Source organism: Podarcis tiliguerta, assembly GCF_965153285.1.
Source record: "Podarcis tiliguerta genome assembly, chromosome: 12".
In the NCBI taxonomy this organism is placed as follows: Eukaryota; Metazoa; Chordata; class Lepidosauria; order Squamata; family Lacertidae; genus Podarcis; species Podarcis tiliguerta.
Genome location: NC_139545.1, coordinates 50,290,926 through 50,316,686, shown reverse-complemented (window position 1 = coordinate 50,316,686; position 25,761 = coordinate 50,290,926). Strand labels below are relative to the sequence as shown.

The 25,761-nt window shown below is 45.3% G+C and overlaps 1 protein-coding gene across 3 annotated transcripts in view; it reads left to right on the top strand.

Annotated features, from left to right (window-relative positions):
- SCN5A (sodium voltage-gated channel alpha subunit 5) overlaps positions 1–25,761 on the top strand; it is a 307,891-nt gene that overhangs the window by 140,378 nt on the left and 141,752 nt on the right. For 2 of the 3 annotated variants that reach the window (XM_083405984.1, XM_083405985.1), the window contains 2 exons: positions 6,727–6,951; positions 19,566–19,629. In XM_083405984.1, coding sequence (XP_083262110.1) covers positions 6,727–6,951; positions 19,566–19,629 — 289 coding nt within the window. Of the gene's footprint in view, positions 1–6,726; positions 6,952–19,565; positions 19,630–21,286; positions 21,659–25,761 lie in introns of those variants that run through there. The other variant, XM_083405986.1, reaches the window with a different exon arrangement.

The window sequence follows — 25,761 nt, the reverse complement described above, 5'->3', positions numbered from 1 at the left end:
TGTTATCCGCCAGACAAAATGGCACCCATCAGCCGTGTATTGTTTCCCGCCATACTCGGGACCATATGTAGTCCCGGGCAGGTGGCAAACAGAGACATTTTGGGCCTGGAGGGCCTCCACACAATTATACTGGGTTGGTGGTTTGTGCTTGCTTTAATAGACAACACATTGCACACACCTGCCTGTAGGTTGAATTTCACGGGCTGCAGAGAGGGGGTGGGTTATAAGAATCAAAATGAAATGTTCTGATGCCTGAGAAGATTAAACATGAAAAAAAACCCAACACTGAGGGGATTATATTTCTATTTAAAACCATAATAACTGGATGAATAGAACACAGTTTGGAAACTGACCTGAAAAATTAGTAATATTAGGGCTGCATCTCCCATAAACCTACCCCGGGTGAACAACTGCTTTTTGATAGTTTGTTTTCTTTAAACATAAAAATAAGAAAACCGCTTACTATGTTCCTGTGTTGATTCTGCCCCCCCCCCCCTTTCAACGTTTGTTGTTGTTTTTTTTGCAAGTTTGGGTTCGATCTTTAATCCTCAACTGATTAAAAACGCTGCTTCATTCGTGATATGCATTGCTACGATGATTGCTTGAAACCCCTGATAAGAGACCTGGCATATTAATACTGTGATAAACGTGAGAAAGGGTTAGGACACACAGCCTGTCGCTCGATCACATACAGCAAGTCTCTTCCTAATAATAATAATAATAATAATAATAATAATAATAATTTATTGTTTATACCCCATCCATCTGGCTAGGTTTCCCCAGCCACTCTGGGTGGCTTCCAACAAAGTATTAAAATACAATAGTCTGTCAAACATTAAAAGCTTCCCTAAACTTAGAAGCTTACGAGCAAGGGACAGGGTTATGACTGTGGTTTAGCTATCTCTCCTTCTGTAACCATATCTAACACAGCAGTTCCAAGAAAGGAGTAAGAAATAAAAAAGAATGTTAATGGTTTATACACATATTTATCACACCCACACCCCTCCTCACAACAACCCTGTGAAGTAGGTTAGGTTGTGGAGTGGTGATTGGCCAAAGGTCATGTAACAAGCTCTATGTCTGGATTTGAACCCAGGTCTCTCCATTCCTACTCTGACATTTTAGCCACTATAATGCACTGACTCCAAATGGTAGATATAGTAGTAATGGGATTCCAGGCAAATCACACTTTTGGGACACGCTGAGAGGTTTTTATTGGTTTATACCAAGAAATCCTGCATGGTATGTCTTGCATAGTGCACACTTTCACACAGCTCGAGAACAAATGTTATTTTAGTCTCTTTAAGCCACATTTCCCTGTTGGGTTGAAATAAACAACAGACGAGTGACAAGTGTCATATGGGAGGCATCTCTCGAGCATGTCTCAGAGAGTCCCTTTTATTGAATATTACAGCATTGCCACATATGTGCTTGTTGGTGATTGGTTAACACAAATCATATGCAAGAGTTGCATATAGGCATTAATCATCAATAGATTAAAGGTTGGGAAAGGGAACACAGAGTTGGACAGGTATGAAAACCTCCTTATTAAACTATTACTAGTGATTGATATAGCAAAACTTAAAAGGGCATAACCATCACATTCATAGATGTGGTCAACCATGCAGTAAGAACCGGTCAGGGTACGATGTTTCATGAAGTCAATGTGAACTGAACATTCTAGGGTGGGCGAGGAAGGAATGCTTCAGCTCAGAGCGGTTTGCCAGACTCATGTACAGAAGCAAAACCTCCCATCATTTCCCCATGATGCTCAATCCACAAACCTGTGGTTTAAGGGCTCCCTGCTAATCAGGATATGAAAACTGGCTGCGAAATCCAGGTTTCACACCCTGGTTTGAAATGAGCCCTTGAACCATCATTTCCCAGTTCAAGCATCACCCTATAATGCCATTATACCAATCTATGGTGCCACCGCTTTAGGAATGCTGTGTAAAGTTCTTCTTGCCTCACCTCAAAAAGGACATTGCAAGGTTGGGAAAAGGTTCAAAAAGCAGCAACCCTAATGAGGAAAGCTTGCAGCATTTGAGGCTCTCTTTTTTCTGTTTAGAGGCAGCAAGTAAGAGGCGGCCTGCTAGAATTGTATAAAATTATGCAGCACGTCGACAGTGAATAGAGGAAAGTCCTTCTCTCGCTCATAATGCTAGATTGCGCTGACATTCATTGAAGCTGAACGCTGGAAGATTCAGGAGAGACAAAAGAAAGTACTTATTCACACAGCATATAATTAAACCATTCAATTCACTCCCACGAGAAACAGTGATAGCCCCCGAAAGAGGATTAGACTAATTCACGGAGGACAAGGCTATCAATGGCTACTAACTATGATTGCTGTTTTCTACCTCCATTGTCAGAGGCAATAGGCTTCTGAATACTAGTTGCTGGAAACTACAGGAAGGGGCGAGTGTTATCGCTCTCAGTTTCTGCTTGCATGCTTCCCGTGGGCATTTGGTTGGTCGCAGTGAGAACAGGATGCTGGGCTGGATATATACCGCGGGTCTGATCTTGCAGGGCTTTTCTGTCTGTCCTTAACTAGCATGACTTCGCCAAAGCCTAGCACACCTGGGGAGGAGAGAACGAAAGAAGTGAGTGAAGAACTGGAGGAGGGGAACAAGATGAAAGAACGCAGAAGCGTGGCTCATCCTTACTCTGCCAGACAGGGATATTTGGCCTTAGTTGTATGACTTGTCTCAGTTAGCTCTCTGCTCCTCAGGTCTTTGACATGGCAGCTGCCCAAATGGTGCCTCATTAAGTAGGTACTAGACTGTTCTTAGATGGGACGCGGGTGGCGCTGTGGGTTAAACCACAGAGCCTAGGAGTTGCCGATCAGGTGGTCAGCGGTTCGAATCCCCACGACGGGGTGAGCTCCCGTTGCTCGGTCCCTGCTCCTGCCAACCTAGCAGTTCGAAAGCACATCAAAAGTGCAAGTAGATAAATAGGTACCGCTCTGGCGGGAAGGTAAACGGTGTTTCCGTGCGCTGCTCTGGTTCGCCAGAAGCGGCTTAGTCCTGCTGGCCACATGACCCGGAAGCTGTACGCCAGCTCCCTCGGCCAATAAAGCGAGATGAGCGCCGCAACCCCAGAGTTGGTCACGACTGGACCTAATGGTCAGGGGTCCCTTTACCTTTAGACTGTTCTTGCTGCCCCTTACTTATGTTTGCTCAGACATTTTCTGGTGCCCCCTTATATTCCCAGCTCTTGTATTATATTGCCTTCCACCACCAGAGCCTTTTCAAAAAGCACACTTTGCCAGGAATATCATTTTAACAGGCTATTCATGTGTGCTAAAAGAAATAGAATGTTTCTGCCAGTTTTACGTGCACCTGCCCTTTTGCGGTAGATGGTTTCTGTTAAGCAAGTCTTGCTTAGCTTAGTTCATTTCTGTCTGCGCTCCCCCTTCAAGCTAGTTCGCAATCCGTCGAGACATCTTCATGCAATGGTCACTGATGTGTGAAAGGTGGTGCACAGCTCTTCTTTGTGCTTGATCAGCATTATTCTCTGAGAGAGACTGAGCTCACAATCCCGAGAGGAGGAAACATAAAGACTAATCCAGGGACAATGAAGACGGAGTCTGAGAAGCAAGCCAGCTTTTAACAAACTGCAACGGGAGGAGGTCTGGGCTGGACCTGCCTTTAGAAACAGGATCCAAATGGATTTCTAATTGATGGACTATTTGGCTGCTCTGTTCCCTGTTCTGTTGAAATAGAATCATTAGAAAGCTGATCTGCCTGCCTTTTTGCACCGACCCTGTTGCTGTGTGGCTCCGCGAGAACATTCCCTCAACGCAATGGCTTTCAGACTTTCCGCCTGCTCAGAATCCTTCCAAACCAGTTCTGCTGAGAAACCCATAGGTGCTTGCTATGGGACCTATCTCTCTTACAGAAGATGCTGGGGGGCATTTTAGGGTCCACACAGCTCCTCTTGGGCCTCTCTGCTAACGCATGTGAATGGAAGATGCTCTTGAGAACACATCCAATGCTCTTTGACTTTACATCTCTTAACAAATCGTCCTTCCCTTTCTCCATTTTTGCAATACTTCCAATAATACTCCTCACAAAACTTCCTGCAAACCTACAAACGTTGTCTGGTCTTCACAAATACTTTTCAAGTAGTCCGTAAATTTACTCCAGTCTTCCGTGAATTTCTGGTCCCGCCGGTTTCGAATCCTTCCTGTTGGTTTATCTAGTTCTGCATAGTCCATTAACTTCATCCTCCATTCTTCAATTGTCGGTAATTCTTCTTGCTTCCATTTTTGGGCCAGTAATATTCTTGCTGCTGTTATTGCATATAAAAAGAGCTTACATTCCTTTCTATTTATATCACTCCCCACAGTGCCCAGTAAAAATGCTTCTGGTTTCTTTATGAATGCATATTTCAACATTTTTTTCAACATCAGTCTCCAGCAAAAATCTAATGGCGTTCACCATGACAGCTCTCATAGCAGACGAGAGTCCGAAACGCCAGCCTTTTTATAAATGCACATAAACCCAAAGAGCGGCAATACACTGCATAAAGCTCCATTTATTAGGATCAGCATGAATACAATCCTGTTCATATTTTCAGTGGAATAAACTCCATTGAAGCGGGTGATGCTGCTAAATGATTACATTGGTTCAGCTTGTAAAACACATTGAGCTTTACCAAGAGACCTTCAGCCAGCTGAAATGCAACTGATAGCATTTAATTAAGAACACAAACAATCTCGCAAAGAAGCGTTACCATTAAAATGCTGGCAGGAAGTAGGAACGTCATCAAAGGAAAGAAAATTAAGCATCCCTGCCTCTGCTTGGTCTTCCTCTATGGTGATAAGTCACAAACAAACTTGAAAGCTTTGTTATCCCTTCATTGGCTTGCCGGGACAAGGAGAGTTTGCATTCATCACGGTGTCCAAGAAGATGACTCCATCTCTCCTGCTCTAAACTCCCCCTTCACTGCACCACTGATCTCCAGCAGAAATATTCTTGTCTGGGACCTTGGAGAGTTCACTAAAGGCAGTCGCTGCTGGGCTGGCTGGACCAGTGTAAGTGAAGAGCTCTCTATTCGTCTAACAGACCACAGGCTAAGCACACACTTCGCATGCAGAAGTTTCCTGCCTTCAGTTGCCAGCTGAGAAGGACCTGAGGTAGCTGGAGATGGGAAAGATTCCCACCTGGGTCTTTGGAGAGTTGCTGTCAGGTAGTGCAGGCAGTCCTGGTCTAGATGGCATTGAGTGGTGGCCAAGCTTTCTATCCAGGAAGCTTATTTGCCATGACTGATCTTCTCATTGAGGAACTCCCCGCCACAAGTTTCCAGTAGCCATAGGGGTTTCCTGAACAACACAGCATTAAGGAATTTGCAAATTTGGCAACAACTACCTGTCAACAACACAGACAGCCAAACCAACCCACTCCACTCACCTGAACACCTGTTTTTCTTTAAGAAGTTGCTACTGCGTTTCACCATTGGGCCAGTTTCTTTGGCTAATTACCTCTTGCATACCAAAATCTGGTCCTATCGAAGTCGAGCACTAGGGATTTCCTCCTACCCAACCAATGAATCACCAGAATCAAAGCCAAATTTTATATGCATTCTAAGTTTAACTAATTTTCCAAGTTCACCCCTAACGCTGAAATCCAAAATGATGAGAATCCAGTTGTAAACCTTTACATTTCTGGGCAGGGGATCTTACTTTCACCCGCTGTCGAAAATTCACAAAGGCAGCAATCCTATACCTGGTGTTAAGCCCAATTGAATTCGGTGGCACTGACTTCTGTAAAAGTACAGGGAATTTAGGATGTTGGTTTCTGGTTCTGTAGAGTCTTTTGTTTGAGAACTTGAAATCGCACACACACAAACCAGAAATACAAAGTTTATTTGAGTATATGTGTACACCCTATCTTGCTGGCTTGGAGCTTAGTTACAGCCTTTTCCTCATCTTAAAAAAACACCATTTGTTATCAGATGTTCTGCAAACATACACACAGAGTCAGTGTGAAGGGGTGGCACCTTCAGGAATCTGCTGATGGTCCACACTCCAGGTGGAGTCCAACTGACAAGAGCCCCCTGGACTTGCTATATTGCAGAGGTAGATAAATTGAGGGATGGGAGCTCATGTAGGGGAACTTGCCCAAGGCCTTCTGAAACCTTGGAGCTGATGCTATAGGCATAACCCCTTGGCAGCTATTACAAATATAGAACCAGCCATTGTTCTTGTGTTTCACCAGTTTTGACCCCGCTTCTTAAAGCATTTCATTGATCCCCAAGTGGTTGAGGACTGGAACCTTAATACCGCATTTACAAACACCAGGTGCAAGCCAAACCTTCTGGAATTAATGGCAAACGTCCCATTGAGATTATCAGAACTATACCAGATCAGTAGGGAGGAAAATGTCTGGAAGAAATTGGGACATAAGGATGGAACAGTCTTTACTTTCACATTGCACAGAGCGGGGCAGACTCCCTGCCTCATTTCACTAGTCTTACCAGAATTATTTTCATTTCCCTCAGACTTCCAACAGATGTTTTGCCTGAGCTGGAGCCTCCAAATTCTCTCCGAATTTCACTACCAGTGAAATTCGATGGGAACTCTACCTATGCCATGCATTCACAACTGGGAGATACTTGGGGTGGGTGTCTTGTAGATGCTACTAGTACTGACTTTTAATACCCGTACAATGCTCTTGCACTTTTGTATCTCGTCCTATAACCTGCTAACCTTTGTCTCCTTAGGTTTGAAGACCATCGTAGGTGCCCTTATCCAGTCAGTTAAGAAACTTGCCGATGTGATGATCTTGACCGTTTTTTGCTTGAGTGTTTTCGCCCTCATAGGGCTCCAACTCTTCATGGGAAATCTGAGGCAGAAGTGTGTCCGGAAGTTTAACACCACCATTAACGGCACATTCATACCGGATGACGAGAGGTGGCCATCCTTAGATGCTTTTTTAAATGATGCAGGTAAGATGCTCTCTTTGCTTCTGTGTTTTATGGTTTTTGCCAAATGCAAGTTTCTTCGCTTGCATTTATTATGAAAATAAATAAATCCATGTTCGACACCATGCAGAAGCTCAGAGCTCTGTGCCAAGAAGGCTCAGCATTGTGTATAGAAACATTTAAAAGGCCAACTAGCAACTTTTAGCAGTGTGTGTTTGTTTGTTGGGATACTTCCAGGGGTGCCTCATCCTATACGAAGTCTCCTAGATGCTAAGTTCTTCAGAGGTGTTTTTGCTTTGGGTCCCTCTGCTGTCTGGGCTAAGGAGTGATAAGGAGCAGGGCCTCCTCTGTGGTAGCTTCATAGCCAAGGTTGCCAGTTGGAACAGCTCAGTAGGGATATTTAGGAAGCTGCTGAAAACTTTTCTATGGGGGCACATTTTTGGGAGCAGAGTGGTTGTTGCTGCAACATTATTAGCATTTGCAGAGTGCCAGGGGTCTTGAACGAGAGACTCAGGTGAAGCTGGCCTCCAGGGAGAGAATGGAACTGAGGATACCAGCTCAGCAAATGTCAGGCTATGAAAAGGACCAGTGGAATTGTACCATAATGCTTCTGATTCTGGTTTAGTGCCTGAGGAATTCTGTTCTCTGGCTGTATCTTTCCCCACTGATCTATTATGTGGCTTCACTGCCCCAGTGTTTGACTGCCTCACAGTTTTCCCAGGGTTCTGTTCTACAGGAACCCAAGGCTGCCTGGGAGAGCTGGGCAGTGTCCCTCCCAGATGCCGAGGCAAGAGTTCAAGGCCCACAGAGCACCTTCAGGACCTTGGAGAGCTCCATAGCCACATAGAGGTAGCCTGATGAGCTGCTGCCTCTAGGAGCACCTTGCTCAAACTGAAGCCTAAAATACGATGCCTGGATTGTAGTGAAGCAACTCCCCAGAGGAGGGGACCTGCTGCTAAAGGGCTCTCACCCAATTATGTGAGGCACCTGTGTGGCTAAGAAGATGCTTCTGTACCAGACGAGGATAGTATGGCTGCATCTTCTGGTTGGGAAAGTGCTGAAGGTGGTCCTGGCAGTTCTTCACCCAAGAGCCTTGTCCCCCTTTGTGTCCATTTCTCCATGCCTGGCCTCTGAGTTGTGGGTCATGGCACCCAGCTTTAAAACCTGATTGCGGCTGCGTGCCTCCAAGCTGCCACCCGTTGCCATGCGATCTTGGCTGCCGTGGTGTTTATTGGCTTGTTGGTTTTAAGATGTTTTCTGATAATGGTTACTGTTAGCTCCTGTGAGATACTGCTTATAGGCTAGCTGGCAGGGCTGTAGCTTTAGGATGAATGGGTGAATGAAACAGTTTGAAATCTTTCAGGATTTGAAGGCCGGGCAAGATGGCAAGAGGGTTAAACAAAGGGCAATTAGTTCACCAAGAAAGCAGCTCAGAGGATCAAGTATTTGTATCTTGCTTTGGCCTGGACATTAACAGAAGCCAGTAGCTGTCACTGGGCAAGTTAGTTGCTCCGAGCCCTTGGGATGTGAGTCACTCCTTGGTTGCAGGGTGGGGGCTGAAATGCTGCCTATCAGGGTTCAAAGGATAGATGAGCCCGAGAAGCTTTGTGATAAGTGATTTTAAAATATATATATATGTGGGAATGCTGCTACTGTTGCTTTGGGATTGCAGCCCAATTGAGCATCAAAAACCACACTTTGGGTGGCATCCAGCAAAGTAGCTATGGTCACACTAGGATTTCCATTTGGGTAGTGGAACTTGCCCTGTCTTTCCCCCAATCCCAAATCTGAACTGGAGGATTGAGGAAACCCCAGAACAGATTTAAGTGGTGCATGGCGGTGAGGAGGGGAATTTCCATTGCACAACTAGATATTATTGTGCTAATGTTGCTGCTTCATTGCATGCCGCCCTTCATTTCTCTGCCTGCGATAAAACCCTTCTTGTGGCTCCCCGCCCCCCTTTCTGTCCATTGCATGCTCCTGTAACTGAACCAGGCATGATTTAATGCAAAAAAGGAGCAGGGATATAAATGTTTAAGATAAATGATGATAAGAAAATGAATAGTAGCATCCCTGTCCCTTCAAGAACATATAGCATTACCTTCTCCCCATCAGTGGGAACGCTGCATTGATTACGCTGCTGCCTATCTGCAAACTTCCTGGCCAGCAACAAATATGCAATTCCAGACTCTGCATCTAGATCAGTCCCAGTTTTATCAGGACAATGAAACAAGCAAACAAAAGCATTAAAAAGATGCATGTCTAGGCAGGCGTCTTGTGGAAGGGTAAAGAAATCAAATTAATAGATGAAGGATTGCAATACTCTGCTGCAAAACTAGTCTGTGCAGGGATCCTGAAACAAGCGAACTAGTGTGAGAGTGAGTGTCTGATTCGAATAGGAAGTCAGGGCTGGAATAATAATAATAATAATAATAATAATAATAATAATAATAATAGAGATTCCTTGCTGAGCCATGCCTTTGAGGTTTCAATCTCATATCTGTTACTTTCCCTTTATGAATGTATTTAACAGAGTTGCTGCCTTTAAAAAACAAAAGCAAACAAACAACAAACATCGCTTCTTTTTAATGGCAACACATTCATCCAAACCTCAACAGGAGTGCCATTCCTGGCATGCTAGACTGGGTACATCTGTTGGATTTCTGCCTATTGTGCGGCTGTTTAAAAGACAACAAGCCTGGGAGCGTGGGTCTCTAACTGGTGGTTCAATACCAACAATTAGTGGATAGCTCAATGAAGATGTCAACTCAGCGTGCAGCCACCATGAAAAAGGTGAATTCCATGCTAGAGATCGATAGAAAAGGGAGCTGAAGTAAAAGCTGCCGATATCATCAAGCCAATATACAAATCTATGATGCAACTGCTTTTGGAGTACTGTGTGCGTTTCTGATTGCTGTGCCTCATAAAGGATATTGTAGAGCAGGAAAAGGTGTAGGAAAGGGCAACCAAGGTTATTGTGGCAGGAAGAACTCCCCTGTGAGTAAAGGTTACAATATGTAGGACTTTAGAAGTGTTTTTTCCCCTTAATGAATGTGGACTCACGTGCATGAACTTGCAGCTGGCATGCTATCACCACACACCACAGAGTGAGCCCCATTGAATTCGGTGGTGCTTAATTCTGAATAGACATGCTTAGGAATGTGCTATGCAGTGTTCTGCCATGTAGCACTCACAGCCTCTCAATACCTGTGCTGGAGAGGCTGTTAGCCAATTGCAGGACTTCTTTAACCAAAGGAACAGAACACCTGCCGTGCTTTTGAAACAGCACAGAGCAATCCACTTCAGGGTGAATGAATACAGCAGCCAGCAAGCATGGCATTTTTCAGCATGGTAACTAAAGGGCTCAGGCAACAGTCCTTGGTGTAAGAACTGGGATGTGGTGAAACCTGCTCCTGTTTTCACCCGTGAAATGTTAGAGAGTATGGCCTCTGTCTGCCTCAGGAGGCAATGGAGGAGTGTGCCTTTGGGGGTGAGGTCAAGCTGTTGGAGGGTCGCAGCGCCTGCTGTGGCTGTAGAGACCGATGTGGGAGAGACATGTTTTGCTGCAGCTGGGGCAGGTGAAGGCAGGTGAAGGGGGTTTGGACTGGGTGTCCATCAATATGCAAATGATACCCAGCTCTACCTATCTTTCAAATCAGAACCAGTGAAGGCAGTGAAGGTCCTGTGTGAGTGCCTGGAGGCGTTTGGATGATGGATGGCGGCTAATGGATTGAGGTTGAATCCTGACAAGACAGAAGTACTGTTCTTCGGGGACAGGGGGCAGGCCGATGTGGAGGACTCCCTGATCCTGAATGGGGTAACTGTGCCCCTGAAGGACCAGGTGCACAGCCTGGGACTCACAGCTGTCCATGGAGGCGCAGGTCAATTTTGTATCCAGGGCAGCTATCTACCAGCTCCACCTGGTACACAGGCTGAGACCCTACCTGCCCACAGACTGTCTCACCAGAGTGGTGCATGCTCTACTGGAATGCGCTCTACTTGGGGCTACCTTTGAAGGTGACCTGGAAACTACAAGTATTCCACACTAATGTGTGACATTTTTGTGTATTTTTTGACTTTGTTGGAAGCCGCCCAGAGTGGCTGGGGAAACCCAGCCGGATGGGCAGGGTACAAATAAATAATAATAATAATAATAATAATAATAATAATAATAATAATAATCCAGTTGTGCTGCTGCAAATGCACCATAGTGTTTCTTCTGTCTGTGCTCCTCCCAGTGGTCATTCCTCCTCTGATCACTGCTGTGGATACATGACTTGCCTGCCTGTCTCCAGGCACTGTCTGCAAGAGATTGACACATGGCAAGGTGGATGGTACCAGCCTTTCATGTTTGCAGGCACCTTTGTAACGCAGAAGAAAAATGAGGAGTGAAAACTGGCAGAGAGTCAATCTGCACATGGTCAGGAGTTGCGGAAGGGAGGACAAACTACAAGAAAGAAGATTCCACCTAAACATTAGGAAGAACTTCCTGACAGTAAGAGCTGTTCGACAGTGGAATTTGCTGCCAAGTAGTATGGTGGAGTCTCCTTCTTTGGAGGTCTTTAAGCAGAGGCTTGGCAACCATATGACAGGAGTGTTCTGATGGTGTTTCCTGCTTGGCAGGGGGTTGGACTCGATGGCCCTTGTGGTCTCTTCCAACTCTATGATTCTATGATTCTATGCTGAAATGGCAAAACTGATTCTATGACTTGCACCCTGAACTGGTTAGGCCCTTTCATTTCTTATTTCCCAGGCTTTAGTGCTTCATTGTTGTCATGTGGTTGTGGGAGAAAAACAAGCCAACAACTCTTTAGGGCAAATATGAGTGGTGGCGCTGGGGAATCAATCATTTTGTAAGTATTGTGCGGAGATGAATGACTTAACATCATTTGAGGGGTATTGATCACGCTACATAATAAGATTCCGCATTTCAATTGCTTGAAGATTGATGTCGCGAATGCAGATAAAGCGAGGATTAGGGACGCTAAATTCGATCAAACGAGGACTAGATTAAGTAAAAGCCTGCCACTGTTCATTAGGAAGTGGTGTCTCAGACAGAATCCAGGGGGAATGGGAAGAGATGCCCATGCTTTCTCAGGGGATCGTGGTCTATTCGTGAAAATAGGGGCCCATGAATGAAGCATCTGGGGCAGAATCTAAATGAAATACCATAGGGCAATAATAGCCTTCCCAGGGGACTCAGGTTCAGCCCCAGGGGTTTGTGGGCCTCTGGGAAAAGACCTGGGGTGGGCCAGCATCCTCGTCTCAGTGAGCCTTCCCTTTACCACAGTACCCCTACCACAGTGGAGTATCAGGCATCAGAGAGCGCAGTGGGGGGAGCCAAAGATTTGCTTCCCTCTCCTGCCACTATGACGCGGGTGGTGCTGTGGTTTAAAGCCTCAGTGCCTAGGACTTGCTGATCGAAAGGTCGGCGGTTCGAATCCCCGTGGCGGGGTGCGCTCCCGTCGCTCGGTCCCAGCGCCTGCCAACCTAGCAGTTCGAAAGCACCCTCGGGTGCAAGTAGATAAATAGGGACCGCTTACTAGCGGGAAGGTAAACGGCGTTCCGTGTGCTGCGCTGGTGCTGGCTTGCCAGAGCAGCTTCGTCACGCTGGCCACGTGACCCGGAAGTGTCTGCAGACAGCGCTGGCTCCCGGCCTATAGAGTGAGATGAGCGCACAACCCTAGAGTCTGTCAAGACTGGCCCGTACCTTTACCTTTACCTTTACCCTGCCACTGGACCAGCAGTGAAGGTAGGTGCAGGATGGAAGATGGAGAGATAGGCAGGTTGGTGGGTGAGCAGGTGCCGGATGCTCACTGGAGCTTGGGAGAGGGAACAGAGTCTTTCACGTACCAGTCATTTGGTTTTTCAAGCCCAATGTGGGAGTGTGCCTATGACTGATCTTATGATGTTTCCACCCCTCTTCAAAAGTTGTTTTGGTCAATTCTAGTCCAGCAATGGTCCATCTGGAGGGCACCAGGTGGCCTAATGCAGTCCTAGGATATTGTCACTTGCTAGGCAGCAAATAATGTTCCTAAATTTCTTCTACTTACCGCTTATAGTTTTAATTCTGTAAATGCAAAATGCTTGGGGCAAAAAATAAACAAACAAAAAACCACCATCACAAAATCTACCCATTCTTTGCCATTTGGGTACTTTTTTATCTCAGCCAATGTCCCATGCTGGGTCCCTCCCCAACCTCCTTTTTTGAGGAAAACCCAACCCAAAGAAGCAGATAAGTGTTCCATCTTCTAACACATCTCACCTGGCTTTGGGAGGGGGAGGGGACAGTACCACCCCCAAGACACATCTGAATCCAGCTTGAGAAAGAAAAATACCCCCTAAAACTGCCTAAGTCAGCTTCTTACTTTGTATTTAAAAACTAATGTACTGAGGTACCGTAAAGGTAAAGTGACCCCTGACCATTAGGTCCAGTCGTGGCCGACTCTGGGGTTTCGGTGCTCATCTCGCTTTATTGGCCCAGGGAGCTGGCGTACAGCGAACCAGAGCAGCGCATGGAAACACTGTTTACCTTCCTGCCGGTACCCATTTATCTACGTGCACTTTGATGTGCTTTTGAACTGCTAGGTTGGCAGGAGCAGGGACCGAGTAACGGGAGCTCACCCCGTCGCGGGGATTCGAACCGCCGACCTTCTGATCGGCAAGTCCTAGGCTCTGTGGTTTAACCCACAGTGCCACCCGCGTCCCATAATGTACTGAGGTTAAAATACAAACAGCTATTAGCTCCTGGAACTATTGAGTTTTTAGTTTTCCTGGATAAAGGTTAAGACGCAGAAATTTAGAGCATCACTCAGCCATTGCCGGCATTAAGATTCCACACACTATTTCCTGAACAGAATGTATATATACATCATTGGCTGGCTTGGAACTGGTGTGTGTGTGTGTGTGTGTGTGTACACATATATTTATTTATGTGTGTGTGTGTGTGTGTCAAATGCATAATATTAGAAGAAGAACAATGTTTCGATGGTCAGAGGGGAAAACACACACATACTATATATGGATCCTTCTGTGTGGGTGGACATTACGGTTTCTAGGAAAGAAGCTTAAAATTTCTGGCCTGCCAGCCTGACAGTGGAAAATACATCTTGATTGAGATATTAAGGGTACATTTAGTAATAAAATGGAGTTTAAGATTTATGAGTCAGCCTAGATTTATGAGATGTAAATAGCAAAAGGCAAATATGCTGTTTGGCTTGGAGGGAAGCAAAACAGATCAATAGCTGGATGAATTTGAAGTCTGCCATCATTGGGAGGGGGTACATGGATTTTAAACCCCCAATTGAACTATTTTGGGGGGAGCCCCTCCCAATGCACGTGACCAAAAAGCCACAATCTAGTTTTGCTGTTCAAAAGCAGCATCCCATCCTGTGACTTGTCTATATATTGGGTTCAAGATACCTGAAATATTGTTCCACCCATTATATACTGGGGCTGTGCCTGGGTGGGTGGGTGGGTGGGTGGAATCACCTGCCCTGCCCTGGATTCATTCAGTTTGGGGACAGGGCTAATGGTTTTTTTTAAAAAGGTTTTTTAAAACCTTTAAAAACTTGATTTGAACCGTATTTTAAAATTAGTTCAGGAGGGGAGTTAGGCTGCTCCGTAGCAAGTGGCTTCCCCTTTGTGCACAGACCGATTTCCCTAACCATGGTTTATGCTCTGTAGTACATGTGAACGAGACCATTAATTAAAAATAAAACAGCCCTGCGCACAAGTTTGCAACCTAATCGTTCACAGCACTTCACAGGGAACGTTGTCTCAGTGATCGTTGAAGCAATTCTGAAAGGTTGACCGGTATTATTGCAGGTAGCTGTGAGGGGAAGGAGAGCTTTCTTAAGGTCACTCAGTGACTTCATAGTCAATAATGGTTGAGGGAGACTCTGCTAGTTCTCTTGACAAGTGACAGGAAGTTTTTGTCTGTGATTGTCCTGCAATGGGAGTTTCTTTGGAATCTCAAAGGCCATCTGGCTTCACCTACATAATTTCCTTTCTGGCATCTTTTCTGCATTGCATGAGGCAGTCGGAATCCTTGTGACTAAGGCTTCCTTGTCGTTTGAAAGTCTGCCTTTCGGATCCAATTATTCTGGCTAGAAGTGCCGGCTGGTTTTGCACCTTGGCTTGAGACGAGGCTGAGATACCTGCTGGAGGGGATGAGCGTTTCTTGATCGGTGGGAAGCCTGTTTCTGATAAATCTGTCTGGAAAGGTAGGAGGCTTTCTGCAACGCCAGAAGTGGGACAGAAAGTCAAGGAACATTGAGGGTCTGGCAACTGCTGAGTAACATCCCTGTCTGCTCAAATGCTCCCACATCACAAGTCCTGATGGCTGGCCTTTAGCAAAGGAATCTCAAATCACATTGTTGGAAACTGTTTGCGTGTTGAGGTCCCCAGGGCCACCCCAATAACTCACACATCACACAATATCTTTTGTTTAAGATTTTTGGCATAATTTTGGCCACAACTTTATTAAAATACAAATTTGTGAGTGGTTGCTTAGGCATTGGTTGCGACTATCTGCCCCCACCATGGGGGACAGACTGACATTCCGCACAATGCGAAAGTCAGAATAGGAGAATACACTTGGGGGTTATGGGGAGCAGGGAACCTGCCCTCACCCCAAATGCAACCAGGAGCTCATTGCTATGGCCCGAGCCCCCTTGACAGAGTGGACAAGCAATAGTTAGCCCCCAGTTCCTTTAATGGAATCCCTCGCAGCAGCAGCATTAGAGGGGCAGGCACAGCCAATCCATGCCCCTCAACCAACCAAACCATAAACCAATGCCTAACCGCAACCTTACAAGTTGTGACGATTTGCTACGCAGTAGGCAAAAACCAAATGGCCCCAGCCAATCAGCCAGATGGACAAAATTCCTACCGGGCCCCTGCCCCAAGAGCAGATGACCCCATGACAGGCATAGCAAGGTCAAAGCGAACAACCCTAATTCTAGGGAGGGGGGGACATGCTATCTGATGCACTGGCGAAAAGAGGAAGCCCTAGCCTTGTGCAAGGAGTTTTAGCATTTCTGGCTGTCAATCAACAAATGGCAACATTAACTTCCTCCCAACAACAAGGGAAGCCCCAATCGCATCAGTGGCCAACGATCAATTAGCCCGCCCCCAACTTCGGAGTGTCCTGGCGGCCCCCACCGCAACACGTACTTTCCATGAAGGAGAACACGCTATGTCAAGGAGAGAGAACTTGCAGTAGTGCAACGCTGGTTAAGCCTTTTTCTGCTGAGGGAGTTTGTGGTAGCTGAGGCTGGTTGAGGCCTTGCTTTTAGAGGGAAGTTAGTCAAAGGGAATTGAAACTGCTTGAGGCCTGTTTTTGTGGGGAATTGGGGCAACCAGGATTGGCTGATGCTGTGTATGTGTGTGTTGTTGTTGAATTTGATATAACAAACCCACTCGAACCCTTACAGACCCTCCAAGTGTCCCTATAGTCCAAGGACAGTTTTGGATTTACAGAAGCCATCCTGGTTTTGGATTTGATCCCACAATGTCCTGCTTTTCCTTAGAATGTCCCTATTTTCATTGGATAAACGTTGGAGGGGAAGCCCTTAATGTGTTCACAAGAGCACATGGAGACTTCAGCTGCAGAGGAAGAGTTGTGGGCACCTGCAAATGCAATAGACATCTTCCATTCTTCTTTAAATTTGTTGTCGTCTCTTCCTCTTAGTTTCATTGTCAGTTTTGCCATTTCAGCATATTCCATTAATTTAACTTGCCAATCTTCTTTAGCTGGGACACCTTCTTTTCCCCCATGTTGTGCTAATAAAATCCATTCGGCCATAGTTGCATACGTAAACAAATTCTTTCAGAAACAAAGGTCTTGACTGTGAAGTCTGTACCCTTCATTGCTAGCTTTCTAACTCCAGAGAGGTTTGTTGTTTTCTTTTTCTTTTTGGCATAGCTATTCATTGTGAGAACCCCCATCTCCAGACTAAAGTGGTACAGTCTCTTTTACCACCCCAGGGCTCTACCACTTCATTCCTCTGCGTTTTGTTGACAAGGCCCTCATCCAGCCCATAAGTGGAAGTGTCCCCAAATAACAGCCCCTTGTTTTTGTGTCAAGCTAGAGTGATTCCCCCCTTCGAATGGAAGGGGGACAGCTAGCACCGGCGTTTTATCTTTTATCTCTCCCGTAGCTGGTATGAGGCTGCTTTCTGAACATTCCTTCCTGCCGCGGTCACGCTGCTGTGCTTTATAGGCGCCTTGCTACATCCAGAGACAGCTAAGTTCCACTCAACACCATCACACCCAACATCTAGCTCCCTGGAGGTGGGGGAATGGATGGGAAGAATACTAAAAAATAGAAGCTGTTTGTTATTGATTATGAAACAATGCAGCTTATCTGGAAGCAAGTTGCTGTTCGGGTCCCTTTGTATTATTCATTGCAGAGATGAAAGACTTTCTTTTTTTCTTTATAGCAGAACTTTCAGCTCAAAATGAGTGTGCGAAAGATTCCCGAAATTTCTTTCTTGCTCATTTCACTTGCATCCCAGCATTTAGTCTGTCGAAGGCCACCATTTTTTCATGAGTGAGGGCCGGAAGTTTGATCCTCATTCTGCCCGGCTTCAGGATGCCAACCCATGAAAGTGTAGTGTTATTCTGAAGCCAGTCAAGAGTGACGGATTAAATTTATTTTTTTAAAGAAAGGCAAGCAAGGACATTGCTCTCAGGTTGGCACCACCACGCAACAGCATTCCTCACTCCGCTGGGGAAAAAATGGCAGCTGTTAACTTTTAAGATACCAGGAAGTGCTATAGAAGAAGAAGAAGAGAAAAAGAAGAGTTTGGATTTGATATCCCGCCTTTCACTCCCCTTCAGGAGTCTCAAAGCGGCTAACATTCTCCTTTCCCTTCCTCCCCCACAACAAACACTCTGTGAGGTGAGTGGGGCTGAGAGACTTCAGAGAAGTGTGACTAGCCCAAGGTCACCCAGCAGCTGCATGTGGAGGAGCGGGGAAGCGAACCCAGTTCCCCAGATTACAAGACTACCGCTCTTAACCACTACACCACAATAGGAAGTTCATTCCCTGCCTATTGCTTCCCTTCACTCCCCCCTTAAATATTGTTCCTGCAAATAGATGGTGAAATATGGAGGGATAGCATTTTGGCTTAGCCCTAACTAGTTGGTGATGGAAGTCATGGGCCAGAAGAAATCCTTAAGAAATGTCTCTGTGGGCTTTTTGTTGCATCTCTTGACTATGCTGTGAACGCAAGGAAAAGCCAGAAATTTCCAAACATAGGCGCGAGGATGTGCGCGAGGGATGACACCAAAAGCAGAACTCTCTTTCCCTCTTTCTTGCTCTTCCTTGGTTGGGCAAATGTGGTGCCAGGCGGACCATTATCTTGTATTTCGTTTCATTTCACTTTTAATTTGTATGCCGCCTTTCTATATTACTACACGCAAGGCAGTTTGCAAGCTGAAGAAACAACAAAATAAACAGCAAAAATCACACACCTAATAACAATCTGATTCGATACAAAAAAGGTCACAATAACTTTAAAATAAGCAACTCATATCAAATAAAGCAATGTTCAATGATCCATTAGTATATAATAATAAACAGTAAAATTAAATATAGCAAATAATACAGTGGTACCTTGGGTTACATACGCTTCAGGTTACATATGCTTCAGGTTACAGACTCCGCTAACCCAGAAATAGTGCTTCAGGTTAAGAACTTTGCTTCAGGATAAGAACAGAAATTGTGCTGCAGCAGCACGGCAGCAGCAGGGGGCCCCATTAGCTAAAGTGGTGCTTCAGGTTAAGAACAGTTTCAGGTTAAGAACAGACCTCCAGAACAAATTAAGTACTTAACCCGAGGTACCACTGTAATTGAACAGTTTACACTTAACAATTATAATAAAGAATTACTAAACTATAATCAGTAAAAATAATGGCAAATCACAATGCATAAAATACCACGAAACATGCAAAATCATGTAAAAGGATCAAGGTGAGAAACAAGGACACACAGCTTATAAATTTGTTTTGGGTTTTTTTAATAAATATCCATGCACTCCCTTCTTCCCCACTGTTTCTGCTGTTCTCAAAGTCATGGTCTGGGAAAGGCTCCTAGGGCTGGAATGGGTGGGGAAAGGCAGGTGGAAAAAGTCCTTGCCTGATGGACAGCACAAGCCTTTCTCCCCTCACTTGTATACAGGCCTCACCTGTGTTTCCCATAGAAATCCAGCCCCTCTCCTTATCTGCAGAGCAGCAGCATGAGGAGTCTGTGTGCCAGAATCTTATGCAAGAGGACGCCACCTCTATGGGGGCAATGGACTGGGGGCTGTAGTTTGGGGAGGATACTTAGTTTAGAGAGCGTGGCTGCCGCCTTCATAAAAGGGACTGCCCAAGGTATAGGTTCATAGGGCTGACGTTGTGGCATTGTTTTCATATGGTCCTCCATGTTGACAAAATGCAACCTTGCATGTAGAAAACTAGTACATCTGGGTGAAAGATTCTAGCCCCGTGCTAGCCTTCTGTGTTGCAAGGAGTTTTGCACCATTCTCCACCTACCGTAACCAGGCCAGGGAAAGATTTCTCCCAAGCTCGCTGCACCTTTTGTGAAGGAAACGTGCTGCAAATAAACGCTGACTGTGTTTGTGTTGCAGATAACTACTTCAAAAAAGAGGGCACCATGGATGCACTACTTTGTGGCAACAGCACAGATGCTGGGTAAGTAATATTTGATGATAGTTAAGCAAAACCTAGCATTATTACACCTTTTTAATGAGGTAGCACTTCATAGTTTCTACGTTGGCACCGGCATTCCTTCTGTCTAAATTATGTTTCTAAAACAGTAAAATACAGCCTCTATAGGAATGTTGTTAAGAACAGAGCTAATGAAACACCCATGCTAGGGCTTATTTATTTTCTAATATATATATTTATTTTGCCCCTCCCCCCCACCTCAAATATAGTTATTAGTTCAGCTCTGTCCTACTTACAGAAGAATGGAGATTTCCCCTTCTAAGGGTCAGCAATAATAGACATGGCCGTGGTGGTGAATCTTTCAGGCATGATAATGCAATTTTCCAAACAGTGGGGGAGGAAGAGTGATGTGTCTTGCCGGTTCAAAGCCGCATTCTTTCGGAGTCTTATTACCAGTTCTTTCTTTAGCCGTTCATTTCTTTTTTTTCCTCCTGGAAACTTGATAATGTGTTTGATGTTGTGGATTAGTGCCTTTTTTAAAAAAAAAAATGAAAAATGAAAAAAATATGAAAGAAAAAGAAAAGGGGGGGGGGGAATAAAAGTGAAATGTGGGAGTGAGACATCAGAAATACAAGGGAGAGACTGATTGATGATTAATTCCAGTGTTCTCCCTCGGGAGATGAGGGAACAGGCTTGTGTTCTTTAACGTCCTTTGGAAATCACTGAAATGGCAATTGATTCTGGAAGTCTAAAAACTGTGGCTGCTTCGGAGACTGACAGGTGCCCTCTTAGGAACATAGGAAGCTGCCATGTGCTGAGCCAGACTGCAGGTACTAGCCCAGGGTTGCCTACCCTGGCAGGCAGTGGCTCTCCAGGGTTTCAGGCATCAAGCTCTCCCCTGAACTACAGGCACACGAGGGCTCCTCTGCATGTTCAGTGAAGGACCTTATGCCCTCACCAGTTCTGGAAGGCTCCTATAGAAGAGTCCCGTACGAAACAGAGACTTTGTGCCTGCCCATTAGGGGAAATAGGAAGCCCCGAACATGTATTTTTTAGATGTCTTTTTTATGTTGAGATCCATTGATCCTTTGCTGAAGAGGCTCTCCGATCTTTCAGACAAGTCTAAACTTAATTCTCTCATCTTAGGCAAAGATCACAAGATGACCCGGCTGGTAGCCAGATTCTGCGCCCAGATTTGTAGGCGCAGATCATCCTCTAGAATAAAATAGCTCACTAGGGAAATGCTGAAGTCGCCCTTTGGGGCACCTCAGGGTCAATTTTTTATGGTAGCCCAAATCTCAGTTGTACGGGTATATGTACAGTGGTGCCCCGCAAGACAAATGCCTCGCAAGACGGAAAACCCGCTAGACGAAAGGGTTTTCCGTTTTTCAATGTGCTTCGCAGGACGAATTTCTCTATGGGCTTGCTTCGCAAGACGAGAATGTCTTGCGATTCTTGCAATTTTTTCCCGCTCCCCACCCCCTTTTTCTAAGGCACTAAGCTGCTAATAGCCTTTTAGCAGCTAATCCGCTAATCCCTTAAGCCTTTAATAGCCGCTAATAGCCGCTAAACCACTAATAGCGCTAATCCGCTAATCGGGTTGCTTCGCAAGACGAAAAAACCGCTAGACGAAGAGACTTGCGGAACGGATTCTTTTCGTCTTGCGAGGCACCACTGTATATATCTCAATTTTAACTCATGAGCTTATTGCTGCAATCTGCTCCAATTGTATATTTTATCTTTATGAACGTTGTTTTTATTGTGTTATGTTACACGAGCTGGTCTTTGACCATAATAAATTATCTATCTATCAATCAGTGAAGGAACTTAGCGCAAGGAAGCATTGCAGGAGCAGACTCTGTCCTCACACTACGCATGTTCCATTCAAACATCTTTAATATGTCTTAGTATATGTGATGCAATTTCATTGGGGATGTATTTCACAAAGAACGGATGGTACCGGAGGAAGGAGGTGGCAGTTGGCAATTGGCAGTTGGGAGTTGGCAGTTGGAAGTTGGCAGTTTTTCCCATTAGCTCTATCCTGACTGTGAAGGTGAGAGCAGTTTGTAAATAATACTTGTTGTTCAAGAGTTGGCAGCCTGAAAAGTAAAGATTTGTTTTCAACCATTTGTGTGTTCAGACCCAGAGACCTCCCCCCCTAAATAAAGACACATTTGACTCCAATTTTAGTTTGGGTATTTGGCAGAATTTAGACCACAACTTTATTGATTACAGAAAAGTGAGTGGTTGCATAGGCTCTGGTTTGACTAGTTCCCTACACCCTTGCAGGTAGCACTGACCCAGAGCTCTATCGTAGGTCAGCCAAGGGTGAACACCTGAGACAGGTGAAAAGCCTGGGAACAGACTCTGTTCACTCCCCAGATGCTCCCCCGGACTCAGGCACAGGCACAACCCCCTTTCGGGGGTTGACCAAACCAAGTTGAGTCCCTGGATTCCTTTAACGGAATACCCTTCACATAGGGATGGCGAGAGTGTTCTCCCATCCCTATCATCTGAACCAGAGCCTGTCTGCAACCTTACAAGTTGTGACGAATTGCTACGCGGCAGGCAAAACCCAAATAGCAACAGCCAATCAGCCACGTGGGGTAAATTCCTGCCGTGCCCCTGTCCCAACGACAAACAACACACGACGGCATAGCAAGGTCATTCGCAAAATGCCCTAAAATTAGGGAGAGGTGGGCGGGTGTTCTGAATGCATGCGCTGAAAGAGGAAGCTCTGGGACACGTGCATGGGTTTATATAGGTCCCTCGATCTGATTAATAATAATAATAATAATAATTTTTATTTATACCCCGCCCTCCCCAGCCAAGGCCAGGCTCCGAGCGGCTTACAAGCAATAATAAAAACAAGAAGAATGATTTCAACTTAAAAACAAAAATAAAATACATTAAAATAATGGAACATTAAAATATTAAAATGTAGCCTCATTGCAGGAGGAGAAGGAAAAGAAAAAAGAAAGAGAGGGAGGGAGGGAATCAAATTGGCTCCAAGCCAAAGGCCAGGCGGAACAACTCTGTCTTACAGGCCCTGCGGAAAGAAATCAGATCCTGCAGGGCCCTGGTCTCATGAGGCAGAGCGTTCCACCAGGCCGGAGCCAGAGTTGAAAAGGCCCTGGCTCTGGTTGAAGCCAATCTAACTTCCTTAGGGCCTGGGACCACTAGGGTGTTGTTATTTATGGACCTTGAGGCTCTCCGTGGGGCATACCAGGAGAGGCGGTCCCGTAGGTACGAGGGTCCTAGGCCATGAAGGGCTTTAAAGGTCAAAAGCAGCACCTTAAATCTGACCCTGTACTCCACCGGGAGCCAGTGCAGCTTGAAAAGCACTGGGTGAATATGCTCCCATGGCAGAGACCCCGTGAGGAGCCTCGCTGCAGCATTCTGTACCCGCTGGAGTTTCTGGGACAGCTTCAAGGGCAGCCCTGCGTAGAGCGAATTACAGTAGTCAAGCCTGGAGATGACCGTCGCATGGATCACTGTGGCCAGGTCGGGGATTAGACTGTACCCCATTGGCCAGATTAAACCCAGCAATGAGGGACCTACCAATATGGTGTTGTGGCTATCCAATAGACCCACCCACAACCAGGAGGTCAGTCTCCAGGTCTCACAGCAACACGTGCCCTCTTTTAGGGAGGACACAATTTGTGTAAAGCATATACAGTGGTACCTTGGTTTTTGAAAGTCTCCGTTGACAAACGTTTTGGTTTTCAAATGCCATAAACCCCGAAGTAAATGCTTCGGTTTTCAAACACGCCTTGGAAGTCAAACATGCCACGTGGCTTCCCTATTGAGTTTCCCATTTTGAGGCTTCTGTACTGAGTTTTTGGTTTATGAATATTTCGGAACTTGAACAGTTTTCTGGAACTGATTACATTCAAAAACTGAGGTAGCACTGTGTATATTTAGAGTGGTACCTTGGTTCTCAAACTTAATCCGTTCCAGAATTCCATTCCAAAACCAAAGCGTTCCAAAACCAAGGAGTGCTTTCCCATAGAAAGTAATGCAAAATGGATAAATCCGTTCCTGACTTTTAAAAACAACCCCTAAAACAGCAACTTAACATGAATTTTGCTATCTAACAATACCACTGATCTATAAAATGAAAGCAATAAACAATGTACTGCAGTCACACAATCAATCAATCAGTAGCTGAACTGGGTTCCACACAGTCACAAAAACAAAACAAAAAGAGCCGCAAAAACAAAAACGCAAAATAAATAGCAAAAACAGACAGACCTCAGCGTAATGCTCAAAACGGAAGTGCGGCACTCAAATCGGAAGCGTAACACTCAAAATGGAGCATGTTTGGCTTCTGAAAAAAGTTTGCAAACCGGAACACTTACTTCCAGTTTTGCAGTGTTTGGGTTCTAATTTATTTGAGTACCAAGGCATTTGAGAACCAAGCTACCACTGTAATCACAAATAACTAGCATTATCTGCTTGGCACCTCCCTCCCTACAGTCAGGGCCTACCCTGCACAGATGTTCATCGTAATGAAAGGTGGTACCTACACTTATGAAAGAGTGCGTTTAAAAAAGTAAACAATATGTGGATTTCATTCATGACAAGTCTGGCCTCTCAGGGTTGCCACCTTTTCTGTGGCAAGGCTCCTGGGCCTTTCACAGCTGCAGGGCATGCAAAAATGCAACGGGTGAAACTCCCACTGGCAGGCCTGCGTAGCTCAGTTGGTTAGAGTGTTGTGCTGATAATGCCAAGGTTGCAGGTTCTGTCCCCGTATGGGACAGCTGCGTGAATTCATGCATTGTAGGGGGTTCGACTACATGATTCTACAATTCTACGATTCTAGGTTTTTGGCTTCTTGCCCGTTTTGCCACGGTTAAATGTGCAGGAGTGCGGGAGGGGAATGGCCACCTGGAAACCTGTTTCTGTGGGCACAAGAGAGGCCTTTGCCTTCTGCCTCTTCTGAAATTGTCAAGAAAGCTCAGTTGGCAAATCCCAAGGAAAGAAATGAAGCCACTGGGGTGACTTGGAGATGTAACAAGAGAGCACCTTTGGCAACGGCATCCTAGCTATGGTTGCTATAGAAACCTTAATTGCCATTATCCTCTCTTGGACCCTCATTTTCATTTGTAGATTGAGACCAAAGTAAATTTTATGTTCTATAGGATGAAACATCTTTCTCCCCCGGTTTCAGATGTATTGTTTCACCTCAAGTCTATAAATACGAGTAATTTAGGAGGAGAACAAGGCCTTAGAAAATTCTCCAGTGAACCTCAACGTTATTTTTAAAACCTCTTTAGGGAACTATTTCTGTTGTTGTTGCTGCCGCTGCAGCGTTTCATTAGAAAATCCCTATTAGCACATTAAAAAAAATTCAGGCACCTGTTAGACACTCTGCAGAGGTAGAATTAAAGAAATGCTTTTTGCACTAAAGCCCTTTTGGAATATGGTGTGTAACGCAAAATTGAGAACCTATTTGTTAAGAGTAGCTAGCCATTGTTTCATCAGATTCTGGTGCCTGGAGGCAGAAGGGTGACTTAGCGGGTGGAGCTGGGCGGATTCAGGCAGGTCATGTGGGTAGGGATGCTTGAGAATTCGTTCTTTGCAAATTCCAGCATCCTGCTGGGTCCATCACATTCTGCTCCCGTTTGTGATCCTAGCCAGTTACCACCAAGGAGCTCACAAACAGGGAAACTGCCGTCCCCTCCTGTTTGTCCCTTGTGGTATTTGGGATAATACATTGCGTCTCAACATGGAAGTTCCACTTCGCTATTACGGTTAATGGCTATTGAGGAACACCCTCCATGAATTTGTCTAATCCTTTTTAAAAGCCATCTCAGCTAATTATGTTTGCCTCATACAGTAGAGGTTGATATCAGGGATATGCAATCTCTGTTGCTGATTTGACAAAAAAGGCCTTTAAAAATAAATAAATGGCCATCCCGCATTGTTGAGTACAGCCTGATTGATGGGTGGGCAGATTGATGCTGTTAACTGTCCTTAATCAATAGCACTGTACTTTTTTATTGTGATTAATCATATGGTGTCCTGTGGATGTTCTTCTGGAAAGATGCTAATGGGAAAAGTTCGCATTGCCACTCCTTGTATATCAGAAGATTTTGATAACGTGACAGGCTCATTCCTTCCCCCTGGGCATATAAATTGTCCAGAGTATAT